General features: G+C 41.4%; 1 protein-coding gene across 7 annotated transcripts in view; it reads right to left on the minus strand.

Moving 5' to 3' along the window:
- Nucleotides 1–325: 325 nt before the first annotated feature.
- lrp1bb (low density lipoprotein receptor-related protein 1Bb) overlaps nucleotides 326–13827 on the minus strand; it is a 301330-nt gene continuing 287828 nt past the window's right edge. For 4 of the 7 annotated variants that reach the window (XM_030428474.1, XM_030428470.1, XM_030428471.1 and 1 more), the window contains 9 exons: nucleotides 13334–13495; nucleotides 12586–12760; nucleotides 12130–12234; nucleotides 10176–10289; nucleotides 7255–7331; nucleotides 6014–6104; nucleotides 5525–5675; nucleotides 3593–3667; nucleotides 326–1591 (listed from right to left, as the gene is read on the minus strand). In XM_030428474.1, coding sequence (XP_030284334.1) covers nucleotides 1451–1591; nucleotides 3593–3667; nucleotides 5525–5675; nucleotides 6014–6104; nucleotides 7255–7331; nucleotides 10176–10289; nucleotides 12130–12234; nucleotides 12586–12760; nucleotides 13334–13495 — 1091 coding nt within the window. In that variant the 3' untranslated portion in view covers nucleotides 326–1450. The remainder of the gene's footprint in view (nucleotides 1592–3592; nucleotides 3668–5524; nucleotides 5676–6013; nucleotides 6105–7254; nucleotides 7332–10175; nucleotides 10290–12129; nucleotides 12235–12585; nucleotides 12761–13333; nucleotides 13496–13827) is intronic. The other 3 variants (XM_030428475.1, XM_030428473.1, XM_030428472.1) reach the window with 2 other exon arrangements.

Here is a 13827-nt window from a genome sequence, read left to right on the forward strand (position 1 = left end):
GCTGTGTCCCCACCACCAGGTAATGAATGGTGTTGGCCTTCCTGAACACCTAGGGAGGGCAATAATCTTCCATCTGCACAGCAGGTAACAGGCGTCACACTGTTGATTGACTTGTCAGGTCAGTGGCTGTATGAACCACAGACGCTCTATTGGAGAAACACTGGTTGAATTGGCTGACAAGACAGTACATATTCTTTTTATAGACAGTACTGTTATACTGCTACACTATAGAGAGTGCTTGACATCGTACGTGAACTACTTTCTACGTCTACTGTATAATATATTGCGGAGGATGAGGTGTGTTGTGTAAGAGAGGGACACAACGTGGAAATAAGCCCCCTTTAATCAATATCGATTTACATTTTATATAAAAATTACTTACATTTAATACATTTCTTCAAAATACAAGCAGCCAAACAACATACAAATCAAATACAAAATTATAAAATTTCTTATATTTATCATCTTTCCTCTTCTGAAGTAACAGATGTGTTTTATAATAACTCTTCATAACCTTTTGTGTAGCTGTGGTAAATCTCTTCTGTGTCTACATCTTTAATCCATCTGTCGACATATGAGACCTAGAAAAATATGGTATTCAGTATCTGTCTCTTCAGTGTACAGTACAGGATCTGGGAATCTGATCGGAGAACATTCAAGGTGGGCTTCAATCTCTTTCACCAAAAGATAAAGAAGTGTGTGGCATATTACTGTCGATACGGGGCGGACGGCGCTTGACATCCATGAAAATGGGAAAAAAAAAGACAGAAGACTATACGGACTATTATGTTGATATTATGGCCATCACTGGAAATCCAGTCTGTAGATCCGTCAGGTATACCGAGGAGAGAAAAAAATAAAGATAAAACCTAAAAAAATATCAAGCTTCACTGCTCAGTTGCAAAGCTTTGTGGTCCATACGTCATATGACATGTAAAAAAAAAGGAAAGAAAAAAAGAAACGAAAAAGCCTTAGAAACAACCCACTTTAACTCTTTCTCAACGATACTTACATTTGTTCAGAAAAATTGAGCCAACCTGCCTTCATCGCCTTCACAAAACGACACAGTGTCCTCATGTATTCCACTGAAACTAGAAACAGGTATGGGTACAAATTTTTAGCACTGCATTTTTAAGGTTTAAACTGTGCACAAGTGTGGTGTACGGTGTTAATAAAGTTTTTGCAAATCAGCAGCTTTACTTCAGTGTCACACAGTATACAGTGTAGCGCTGTATAACTTATGTTTGACGAACATTAGAAAGCAAACGGTAAATGGAAAACAAAACAAAACAAAACAAAAAACTTGTCAGCACACCAACAAGGACAATATGCTGATGCTAAACCGGTAAGACCTAAGAGCCTCGTAGGAAATAGAAAACTTCTTGTTTCCTCCTTCGTATTATACATTGTACACTGTGGTAAAAAAAGAAGTACAAAGTGTAAAGTTAGGCTATGCGGCGGTTTCATGAATTGTCCCCTCTAGTTTCTTTGGGAGTAGCTCTCTCCTCTCGTCGATACTGATGACCGGCTTCCGGCAGTTTTGCCCGTCGATATATATCTTTGCATACACTGGGTTGGAGTAGTTCATGGGCTGTATAGAAAGGGGAGAAGATGAAAAAAGTTAATAGTTATTGATATATATCACATCAGAACAGCGAGAGTCTTAAGGCTGCATTCACAGTTTTTGGCCACTTGGGGGCATCTGATGGATCAGCTTACAAAGTTTTTGTGGTATATAGCTTATTTTAATTTGATGGGACACCATTATGATCTGGAGTTGTTTTTGTTCTTCACACCTGATACGTCCAACATTCAGTCTTCTTTTAGCTCTGTTTTGGTCTTTGCCAACTCTTGAAAAAATGTCAAACTTAGCTGCTAAATGATAGATAATTCACTTTGTTTACTACTTTGTTTACGGCTGTAGCTCAGTGGGTAGAGCTGAGGACTAGTGACCGGAAGGTCGCTGGTTCGAATCCCTGGCTCCCCAGGGCGGGACTGAGTTACAAGCCGAAGCATCCTTGAGCAAGATGCTGAACCCCAACACTGCTCCTGATGTGCAGTTGGCACCTTCGTGGCAGCCACTGCCATCAGTAAGGGCCCTGCGATGAGCTGGCGACTCATCCAGGGAGTACCCTGGCCTTCGCCCATAGAGTCACTGGATTTGGCCCCAGTACCTCCGCTCCACCTTGAACAAAGTTGGTATAAAAGCGGTAACATCACCCGCGACCCGCACGGATAAAGCGGAAGAAAACGAAACAAAAAAAAAAATACTACTATGGCTTCATGCTAGGTTTGACTGTGTGCTGTTAATTTCGGCAGTGTTTGTTTTGACAGCTAAAGTGCCCTCTCGGTGCTCCTATGCTAGATTAAACTTGACGAGGTGCCTTCTGGGTGCCCTCCAGTGGACAACATGTGATTACCATGTGTATATTTTTGAAATAAATGGTTAAATAGTTATTAGTTCTCTGTGTGGTTTATGACAGCGGTGCAATAATAAATATGTTCATCTTAATCAGGGCTTCTGACTATTTCACTACAACTTTCTACATAAAGCTGGTGCCCTACTTATGTTGTCCATCCCTGCCCCTCAAAAAATCCTGAGTCCACCACTGGATCAGCTGCCTGCTGCGTCTACAGTCAAGGTTCACAAATAGCAGAGTTTGTTGGCCAGTTTGCAGAAAACCAAAACAATGAGCTAAAAGAGACTAAAACAAAGAGACAAAACAACCTCCTGTTTCACATCACACAAGGTCATTCAAGCTCACGTTGATATTAGAAAATGTTGACTAGTGCAGTTTCCAGGAAAAGTGGAGTTTACAAAGTGGGTGAAACGTCCGAGCACAAGACATGACTCATGCGTTCGCCATTAGCAGACTGGGAGTACAGTAATAGACAGCAACATGCAGGAAGAAGGCAATTTAAACATGGAGCCATGCAAGCACGGATTTCATCCATAGCTTTGGACTTTTTTTGGACACAAGGGGTATATTTCAGCTGTGATCTCACAAAATGAAGAAGGGAACAGATACCGATGACTGTGGATGTGGGTGGGGTGTTTTTAAAACCTTTTATTTAGGGGTGGGCGATCTGGCCAAAAAAGCAATCTCACAATCTGTTTAATCGCAAACACAATCGATGATCTGCTTCAAGATCTTTTCTCTCAACATTGAAATGCCCCGTAAGCTACAGCCAAACTTGAAATAGCCTCAGGACACACAATTGCATTTCAGGTAGAACTATTTTGGCACACGCTTCTCATCCGCCATGTTGCTAGCTATAACTCACGTTGCATTGTTTAGAGCCACATGAAGTCATTTGTCCGATCAGCATGACCATCAAGTTGGCTAAATCATCTATTGGTTTGTTCGAGCAGCACAGATCTGCTATTGGGATAATGTCACGTTCGGAAGCAGAATAAGACACACGTGCTTAAAATTAAGATTGTGTCTCGCCTTTACGATCGTTCGCAGTCTTAGAACATCAGATCACCCACTCCTAGTTTGCCTGGTACACAGCGAACTTTTGGGAAATGCATGAGGATGATTTTTGGGGTTTTTCTGGAGGGCAAACATGAAGCGAAGTTGAAATTCACCTGTCCAGGGATAACCTCCTTGGGCACAGAGTTCATGCCCAAGGTGCGAGGGTCACTGGATTGTACACACCAGCCCTGCAACACAACAAGCACCACCTCTGTTCACAGCGCAACACAGCGAACGTTAAACAACCCTACGCATAGAATAATGCATCGTCATCTAGTAGTTATATATATGTGCAATCTTTAAAATACGAGGTGTTACAGGGCTCAAGTTTCACTCAAAATCACACTGTACTGAATTAAAGAGGAGGGAAACTGAGTGGAGAGAGTGCAGTGGAACACAGAAGCTAGTTTAGATTCAACACAGCGTGCTCTGTTGAAAAATACAGCCAGATTGGACTGACAATAGCAGATGTCAGAATTGGCAGGCCAAGAAGCGACAGCATTAGGCTTGAAGCTCGAGCAGGTGAGCTAGATAACAACATCAGTGGAGGTGTTATGATTCATTTGATATGCTGGATGTTAGTGTGGGGTTGAGGGCCATGAGCAGAATAAATCACCAGCCAGATGAAGAGTCCTCTCAGTTCACGGCACCTGTGCATTCCTGCACACCAGCCAAGGCTTTTATGGAATTTGATTCATCCCAATGCTAGATGTCACATTATCACGGTAATTGGAACAGAGACAAACAACACAGCACACAATTATTTTTTTTAGAAAGCTGGGAAATAGTTGGGAATTGGTGCTGGGTGGCCTTCCTCCTGCCTGCATTAAAAAACAACTTTGGCAAAAAGGTATTTTATCTTATTTGTTTAACACAAGGTTTCGCAGAGTTTGTTGAGTACATTCTTGTTTCGCAGATGCAGATTAAAAGAGTTGAATCACGGAAAAATGTCTGTGTGCAGTGACTGTGATTCACATGTTGTTATTATGTACTGTGCTACTAGATGTTGTTTAACAATATTTCATACGCGTGGTTTTGAAACAAGAAAAAGATTTGCTCAGTGTCTGAAGAGACACTTTAGTCTGCGCTTAGTCAATTATGGATTAACAAATATCAACTGAACAGCATTGAGCAAGACATGTTGGAAGGTGTTTAATAGATTATAGCTGTGAGCTGCTTTTGTGTTGTTTTGTGCACCATACGTGTAAATACTTTGTGTCTACTTGATGTCAGAGTAGATCTGCGATCGCAAGCAACAGCTCATATAACAAGAGACAATTAAATTTTGTTATTACAGGAAAAAGGTTCTCGTAAAAACAGAGTAATGCCTCTACAATAATGAAAACTTTCTTGTTACACTATGGAAAGGATATTGTCAAAACAAGATACATTCTAGTTAAAATGAGCAAATGAGAAAATAATGTCAGTCATAATGCTTCACTGCACAAAGCAACGACAGAAGTCAAAATCATTAAATTTGCATTTACAGACAAATGTAAAGCTTTAGTTTACTGTTGGCAATGACATTAGTTTAACTTTGATTCTTATTCAGAAGATATTAACCTAAAAAAGGATATATCTCGCATCCATCTCGATATACTGCAGTTTTTTGTCTCTTGGGTGGGAGTCTCTAATGTAGATTAGTTTTGTCGTGCATTTCAGACACCATGGCAAAAAATGATGCTTTCAAGCATGAAAAGTCTCTCACTTTAGATCAATTTCATGTTACAAAAAGCTCTTTTTCACTTTAGCAACCCAAACACTAACCGTTACAACAAACTGTTACTGTTTTTCAAGAAATATAATCTGACTGCACTCTAATTCTGTCTTCTTATATGAGTAAATATTTGTTTTTTTAAATCTATTTATTAAAAAAAAATTTGAAATGGCAAAAAGAAGTAGCCATTAGCTAAACACACACTGTGGATCAATCTAAGAGAACTAAGCCAAAACCATGTTCTCAACTATTCATTTTTAGACAGCTGCAAAGCTTTAGTTAACTGTTGGCACTGAAGTTGGTTTAACATTGAGTACAATAACCAAACCTTGTGAGGGTCCAGCGTGAAGTTGGGTCGCAGCAGGCTGCCTGCATCAGCATGGTTGTCGTGGTCCACTTCATACATGTTGTATGACGGGTTCCCAATCTCCACGTTTATCCCTCCGTTTGTCATGGGCTGTCTTTGGACACGTTTTCCCCTGAGGTGTGTGAAGCCAGCCATCATTAACATGACACACAACATGAAGGTCAACATGCTGCACAGCTTCGCACCGATCCGTACAACAAATCACATCACACCGCTTGGCACGCTTTGGAGCACATAGCTATGGCGGGCAGACCTAAAAAGCTGAATTCTAATCAAAGGCTGAGTGCAGAGGTGACATGTTCTGCTGAACATTTTCGAAAAAAAAAACTTTTCATTTATAAAGCAAAGATGTCCATTTTATCTTCAAAGCTGTGTGGTCTCAGATCTCTCATCATCTGTTGCTGCTTAGAAGCCTCTTTCTTATTCATATTTCATTATTTATTTACTTACCTTTGCCTCCGTCTGCAGATATAAACACCTGCTACCACCATCACGATCAAGATTACCAGCAGGACCAGAGGCACAATGATAGCTATGCTCCCTGAGAGACAGACAAGGGAGAGATGGTGTGGAGAGATGAGCGACGATTGAAAGGAGGAGCTGAGATGGCTTTAGATAGTGACACACTGTATGGAGCCAGGCCTGACCGGGACCAGGGCTTCAAAAAAAAGGCCAATATAAAAGATATAGATTTCTTCCTTGGGCCTGGCCGCCTTAACAATTCACTCCATCCACAGCTGTCCACTCAGAACATATGTGCTAATTATGTTTTTTCAGGTATCTGCTCTTTACTTTAATATTTATTTCCTGACAACTTTTGACTTTTACTTTCTATAGTTTAACACAAATTTAATACTTTTTTCTCCTTGCATTTGAGGGGGATTATTGATTATTTCTATTTTGTGTTATTGCACGGCATCAAGAACCTGATTTCAACAGTGCATATCATGCACAGCAGATGTAACAAGGGGGAGACAAGGAGTGAAGGACGCTCTAGTGAAGAAAAGGCGTATTTGTGTCTCATATCGCCGGGACAAATCCTACTGATTCTACCTTAAAGTTTTAATATGAAGTGAGGTTCAGTTTGCGTTGCACAGAAATTGCCGATTGCAATTCCCTGATGTCCTTTTTACTTTTATAACTTGAGTTAATTTCAAAGCCTGTGCTTTATCGCTTTTACTTGAGTAAAGAAGTGAATCAGTACGAGTCTTTTCTCCGAAAAGTATCTGTATGTGGACTTTTTCCACCTCTGACGTTAATGCAGATTCTACGAACACGTGCATTGTTTTTGCACTTGCGGATAATCTAAAGTTAAGGACCAGAAGAGATCCCGAAGGTAGCACAGTGTGTATATATGTTTTCCTTAAGAGATTTCACTCTATTACTTATAATTAATTTGAAGACAGAGCCGGCAACAGCAGCTCCTCTAATTCAACTGAGGTAAACCTGCTGAGCGTAGGCTTTTCTCTTCAAACACTGCAAACTGGCTGGGTTGGACGGAGCTCAGTAATTCTCTAGTTAGGCTGCCAATCAGGAACAAGTCCAACTGTGCGCCACGGGATCGGAGTAAGTAAAAACTTGCCTGCACATATGTGTGGATGTGGGCATTGTGGTATTGATATATATACATTTATTCATACGGGATGCTTTGGTTTTATAATAAGGCTTTCGAAAAAATTCCGAGTACTCACCTCCGCTGGTGTTGTCTGATCTGCTGCTTTTAGGGGCGGGTCTTTCACACTGTGTGCCTGCCCAATTGGCTGAACATCTGAAGGAGGTCAAGAGAAAGTAAAAATAAAACCTCTATTAGAGTACCTTTTTTTTTTTTTTTTTTTTTTTTCAGGCAGAAAGACTGCTGAGAAAACACCTTTTAGAGGATGAACTACATTATGATGTGACCGTGGCTAACATATACAACACATTATGATTCAGTCTTGCGATGAAGTGCTTTGATCCAACACAAACAACACACCACCTGGAGAGAGAGCACTACTGTATGTATATATAAATATATATATATATATATGTAGATGTGTGTCCATAAACAGTGTGAGGTGAATTTACATGTTGAATATTCAGTGTAAAAAAAGAAAAGAAAAAGGAAATAAGAAAGGTTTAAAGGATGACAGCGGCACAACAAGTCTTCATCTCATTTGTGTTCCAATGGAATCCGATGAGCAGTGTGATGTATGACCCCTGTTAGAGGAGGTGATGTCTAATTTCACACGACTGACTCAAATGGGTCTGTAAAGCGTGACTGATCTGGTGGGTGCGACTGGCTGATGACAGAATGAAATTACTCTAAATTACATGCACTCTAAGAATCAGAACATCCGGCTATCAAAAAAAATAAATAAAAAAAAATAAGAATGCAGCCCCATACATAGTGGGAATGAATCACGCCCTCGCAGAACGAAATGTCACAGCAGGCATGAATTTTAATGGGAAATTTGGGGGCAACGGGGAGTTTGATCTCGTTTGGGAAGCATAAACCATGAAAAGAATAATTCCTTGAGGAATGAAGATACTCTCTAAACCTCCGTTGAAGGCGTTGAAGATACAAAAAACAATTTCTGATGAAATGTTCGGCCTGGTAAGTTACACGCATACGTGATGGCTGGTCAATAACGGATTACGTTTCAACTTTTTCATCATGCACAGTTTGCAAAATGCACAGACTGATGGCCACATCACAAAGACAGTGTCACGTTTTAGCCCCCCCCCGACTCCTGTGTGCTGGGTGAAGATTGCATGAGATGGGTGGATGGGTGGCAGTGAGGGGCAGCAACGGTACAGAGTCCTGCAGCAACTGATAATGTAGTAAGTGCCATGTCAGCTAATACCCGTTCAAAATATCACACAGAAGAGTCAGAATTGAGCTCTAAGTGAAGAATGTCATTGCAATATCAATTTAAATATCGAAATGTGTTCATCGACTGTACCTAACGGCTTCAACAACTTATAATTAATATAATATATAAACTGAATTAAAGGAATAGTTTGACATTTTAAGCTATATGCTTGTTTGCTTGCTTGATGATAGTTAGATATGAGCATTGACACCACTCTTGTGTCTGTACAGTTAATACGAAGCCACTGTTGACAGCTGTTTAGCTCAGCTTAGCAGCGAGACTAGAAATGTTGTGAAACAACGGGCCTAATGAGGGGAAACTGGATACAGTGATGGATCCTCGTTCATTCCTATGAGAGCCTCTCAGCGGCAAACGCAGCCAAAAAAAAGTTCAACTTCCTGAGTGTGAAATTACGCCGATCTTCCACATAGACTTCCACCGGCCGGGGGCGGCTAGTTTACAGATTAACCCTTCGCTCACTTGAATTGGAACATCATAATTTAATGGTGGGGCTCTTTTAGGCTCTCCAAATATTAGAGGACTGACTGGATCAAAATCTAATTTTACGGGGGCTGCGACGCTCCAAAAATGTATCCACGCTTTGGACGCTATTTCAAATTGGCTTCAAAGCTCTTCACGGGGTCTTGGGGGGGGAAAACAGCTAGCCTGGATCTGTCTAAAGATAAGAAAATCTGTCTACCAACACCTCTAAAAGCTCGATTATGAACATGTCAAACACGTTACATGCTGCAGAGGGTTACGTGCGGGATTATTTGTCGTAGTTGGTGGTTGCCAGGCAACTTGTGGCCACTTGGAGAAATCTGGATAGTGTTACCTCCTGATATAGCCAGCCCAGCTGTTTCCCCCTCCTTCCAGCCTTTTTTGCTAAGCTAATTGACTTCTGGCAGAAGCTTTCAAATTAACTGTACAGAAATGTGTGTGTCATCCAACTCTGCATATCTCTCAAAATGACTCCTTATTCCTTAAACGCACATTAGCTTTACTAATTAGTGATTTTTGTAGAAGACATATTTTATATGGAAAGAAGACATTTTGTCCAAGCTCTCTTGTGAAAGAGAAGATTTCTTAGAGTCTTCTTCCTAGTTAAATGAAGGCTAAGTGAAACTAAAATAAATCAAATGTGATCTATCGATAGAAATCAATTACTTAATGGCAGTTTAAGGTCATTTCACTTAAAGTCTACATTATCACAAAAGATAGAATGCCTGAGTGAGAAAACATTTTCCCTCCTGTTTAAAGTCCAGCTGTGAACGTTGCTGACAAAAGGTCGAGCAAACGCTCGAAGGGCAACACAGTGTTTGACAACAACGTTACAAGCTTACTAATGACAGTTAGCCAACCTTTCGTCCTCTGAGCCAGGGCAGTGTGACAAAACACGTTTCAATCAAAATAGTAAGTACATATTAACAATTTGCCAAGGACACACACCAGTCCAAACCACAATGGCTGGAAAATAATTTAAATAGAGACCCAAACCTACCCAAAAAGAATAAATGTGATCGTAATCTTGAAAGATTATAATCCTGGAGCAATGTCATGTCATTTCACTGTATATGATTAAATAAGTCATTACCTTATCCAGCACTTATTACATGATAAGCTGCTACAAGGCGGCACTGTGACAAACAGCCCATATACTGGGCTGAGGCTGAAATGGAGCCAGATGGAGTTGAGGTGGGGGTGTAGACAAAGGGGGTGAGTGGCCTCTGAATACAGCTGGAGAGGTGAGAAGGACCTACTTGCAGCGTGGTTTGTTAAGAGCTGTTAATGTGCACATCCCCTCATTCTGACAGAAGTAATCGCAGGGGTTGGCCAGCTCATCACAACGTTGGTTCTTGAACCCTGACGTGCAGCTGCAAAACATTGTGTTGGGAGTGATAAAAGGGCCCAGAGAATGTACTGTATATTGTTGAAACCGTTTGCAGCTTGATGAATGGAGGCTGAGACACTAATCCCTTTTCAGCAGCCTCATTCATAAAAATGGAGTAAGTCAATGTCGTGTCTGCATCGGGCAAATTAGCAAAATATATAACATGAACACAAATCAATTTCACTGCTCACCAAGTGAGGGGAATATCTGCAAGAGAAGAGTCTGTTACAGTGGCGTCACCTCTGGATGGATCCAACATTGTTGAGACATATCAGTGTAGAAAATGTACAGTATTTCAAAGGGGAGTGATTTTTGGAGATGAAAATAACTGCTGTGGCTTTGCAGCAGAACTATCCAGACATTAAAATGTGAGATAAAAAAAGGTAACGGCAGATTTACCAAACTCAGGACCCAGGACCGCTGCATACAGTTTGCCTATCCTGCAAAAACATCCTTTTAAAGTTTTACCATCGTTGGTGTGTAAAGAATGCTATTCAGAGTCAAATTCAAAGTGACAAACAAATATAATTACACATTTTTTATCTAAGAAAAAAGACTTTCTTCAAGCTAACGGTGTCCAAGGCCAGCTTCTCAGTTACATCATCAGAGTTAAATCCTAATGCAGAAAATAAAAAAGCATTTATCAAATTGGCCAGAGCAATTGTTGAAGTAATTGAGATTTTCTGCATTGTAAAGGAAGAAAAAAAGAGCTACTGTCTGGTCAAAGTACTTTTCAAGAAGAATATTCCAATAATTCTCAGTGAATGAGGGCTTGGCTGTTTACTGTAGCTGTCGCGACCGCAGAGCTGATGCGTTTGGCGGAAACCTCTTTAACCTTCTTTTTAGTGCTTAATACAAAAGTTATCATTCCAATTGAAGGAGCTCTGCCCTACAAGGTTCTCGCTTTAGGAAAGGCTTGATGAAATATACATTTACTGAGCGTATTAAGGTCAAACATTACGATTTCTTGACATAGACGTATCCATCATCTCGCATAATCCCTGTTCTTTGCGGCAAATAATAAACCACATTATCAGGATCTGTTAACCTCCTCGAATAAGACGGGATCATTTGCATAGAAATTGATTCTATCCACTGGAATTTGTGAGGGATGACCACAAATTTCAATTTAACTATAGTGGACAATGGGCAGTTAAAAAAATAGAGAGTTGGCTTTTGAAATGGATTTCCAATTTCCTCCTTGGAGATTACACAGGACTGCATGTGATTATAGCTGAGGTGGTATTAATCTATGGGCAGCCTTTCACAATCATTTCCTCGTGTCTGCCAGTCAAGCTTTTGTCTGTTTCAAGTTTTCTCCCGTTGGATTTCGTGGCATGTTCTACCACTGACACATACCTCGGCTTCTTTTTTTTTTAGAGCGCAGAACTTCTTAAACCTGCTACTGAGTGTCAGGGAGGCCTGACATCAGCTCTTAACAGCAAGGAGGAACAGTGCGATACGTGCAGAATGGCAAGCTTTGAAGGGGTTTTGAAACCGTTTTTTTTTTTTATCTGCCTAAAAACCTTAAGCCACAGTGAGGTGTCACGCGGCACAAGATGGTGTACTGGCACTCGGCCCCCTGCTGTGCCGTGGCCTCCACATAGTGACATCAAACCTTCCCTCGACTTAAGGATTTTTTTCCTCCGGAGGAAGACATCTATCTTGCACTGTTCTCCGAGCGGGGAATGGTTTCCCTAGGTGATCTAAGGCCGGGCTTTCTAGGGCACAGAGCCAGCATTTGAATGGAAACAGTGTGAATAATAGCGGAGAACATTCAATTTTTTCCCCCACTTTCCTCCACCCATTAAGCAGTGACTTACTGACAGAAAGGCAGGTTGGTGTCGGGGTCCAGGTGACAGGTGCCTCCATTGTAGCAATATCCGTCACAGAGCTGACAGCTCGGCGCTATTCTGCCATTTGTGCAGCTGGAGGGTGAAGAAATAATGGATGCTAGCGAGAAAGCTACACTTTTACAAAGAAGCAAAAATGACTCGGTGGTTTTGTCAAACATATGCATAATTCATACAAAGCAGACAGGTTCACCTGGCATCTAATTCACTGACATTACCACAATCTAAATTGCTGTAAGGTATGTGGCCCAATAAATTTTTTAGATTCAATCAAATCAGTTCATTCAGTTTGAAGCCTGCGGACACAGCAACTGATACCACAGAATCCACTGTGGAACGCATGCTTTTCCATAAATGATGACGGCTGTGAAGGCTCGGCTATAAGGCAGGAGGCATGAGGGACAGGAATAGTGAGCAGATACTCACTTGCAAACCACATCCCCCGTCTCCTCGTTAATGAGGCACGGTGCTCCGTGGCATCGGAGACACTTGTCCACCTCGCACTTGTTTCCCTCAAACCTGGCAGGACACACACACTCCACATATCCACTACTGGACAGCGTGCAGGCCTTGGAGTTCACGCAGTAGTGGTGGCAGATGTCTGCGCCGCGTCCGTAGAGACGGAGAGAGAAAGAGAGGGCAGTTTGTGAGCAACTGGGAAGGTGCTTTAAGCTGGTTTGATTGGAGTTGTACAGGGCTTTAATGGAGTTAATCATCCACATGAAATGACATCTTAGCCACAGACGGAAATATATCACCCCCTTGGGCGAGCAACAGTGGGACAATACTAATGAGGTGCAGTTGAAACTGTTTCCCCGCAAACAATTATGAGAAAGCAATGCAAAAGAAAATACATTATCTCCTCAGCACAGAAACACCCACAGGTTGTTTGATTGTAGTAGTTTGATTGTGTTTATCTGCAAATGGAGGCAAATGCAGTTTTTGTGAAAAGAAAATACTTCAGGGGGCTGCTTTTTGTTCCGCACTGTGTGTGTGAACTTTGAAAAGCTTAGTCCTATGGATTTTATGCAGCATAACTGAATTCAGATCCATTCTTTGTGGGGATTTGTTTTTGCAGCTAGACTTGCAAATGCCAATCATAAGAAAGGCCAAGCGCCTGATAACAATCATGTGTTGCGCCCGCTGCCAACCAAGTACCGGGTGCAGGACTCACGGTAAAGACAACGATCCCCGGTGTACTCTGCCATACAGCGGCACACGGGCTGGTTCCCCTGAGTGACGTCACATGTTCCCCCATTTAAGCAGTAGTTGTCACAGATCCTCCTCTCGCAGAAAGGCCCGGAGAAACCAACAGGACAGCGGCAGGTAGGCTTACCTGGACAATGAAAGGAAAAGGACAGATTATGAGAGCAGGAAGAGACCAAAACCATTGGTCCTAGTCAGGAGTACTGTCTGTGTAGCCAAATCCTGATATGTGCCACGGATCATTGTTTTCCAGACACCATTAAATGCTTTAAATACCTCAACATCCACAATGCTGCACTTGGTAACATGCTCCACCATTACAATGAACAAGGACTCTGTCGTTTATTTTTTTCGCTACCTCACATACACTTTCCTGCAAACACCATCTAGTGCTTACGGCTCAAAATAGTTCCATCAAATGCACTTTGAGTACTTACTTTGAGTAATGCGTACTAAAAGCCA

The sequence above is a fragment of the Sparus aurata genome, chromosome 9, assembly GCF_900880675.1.
Source record: "Sparus aurata chromosome 9, fSpaAur1.1, whole genome shotgun sequence".
Classification (NCBI taxonomy): Eukaryota; Metazoa; Chordata; class Actinopteri; order Spariformes; family Sparidae; genus Sparus; species Sparus aurata.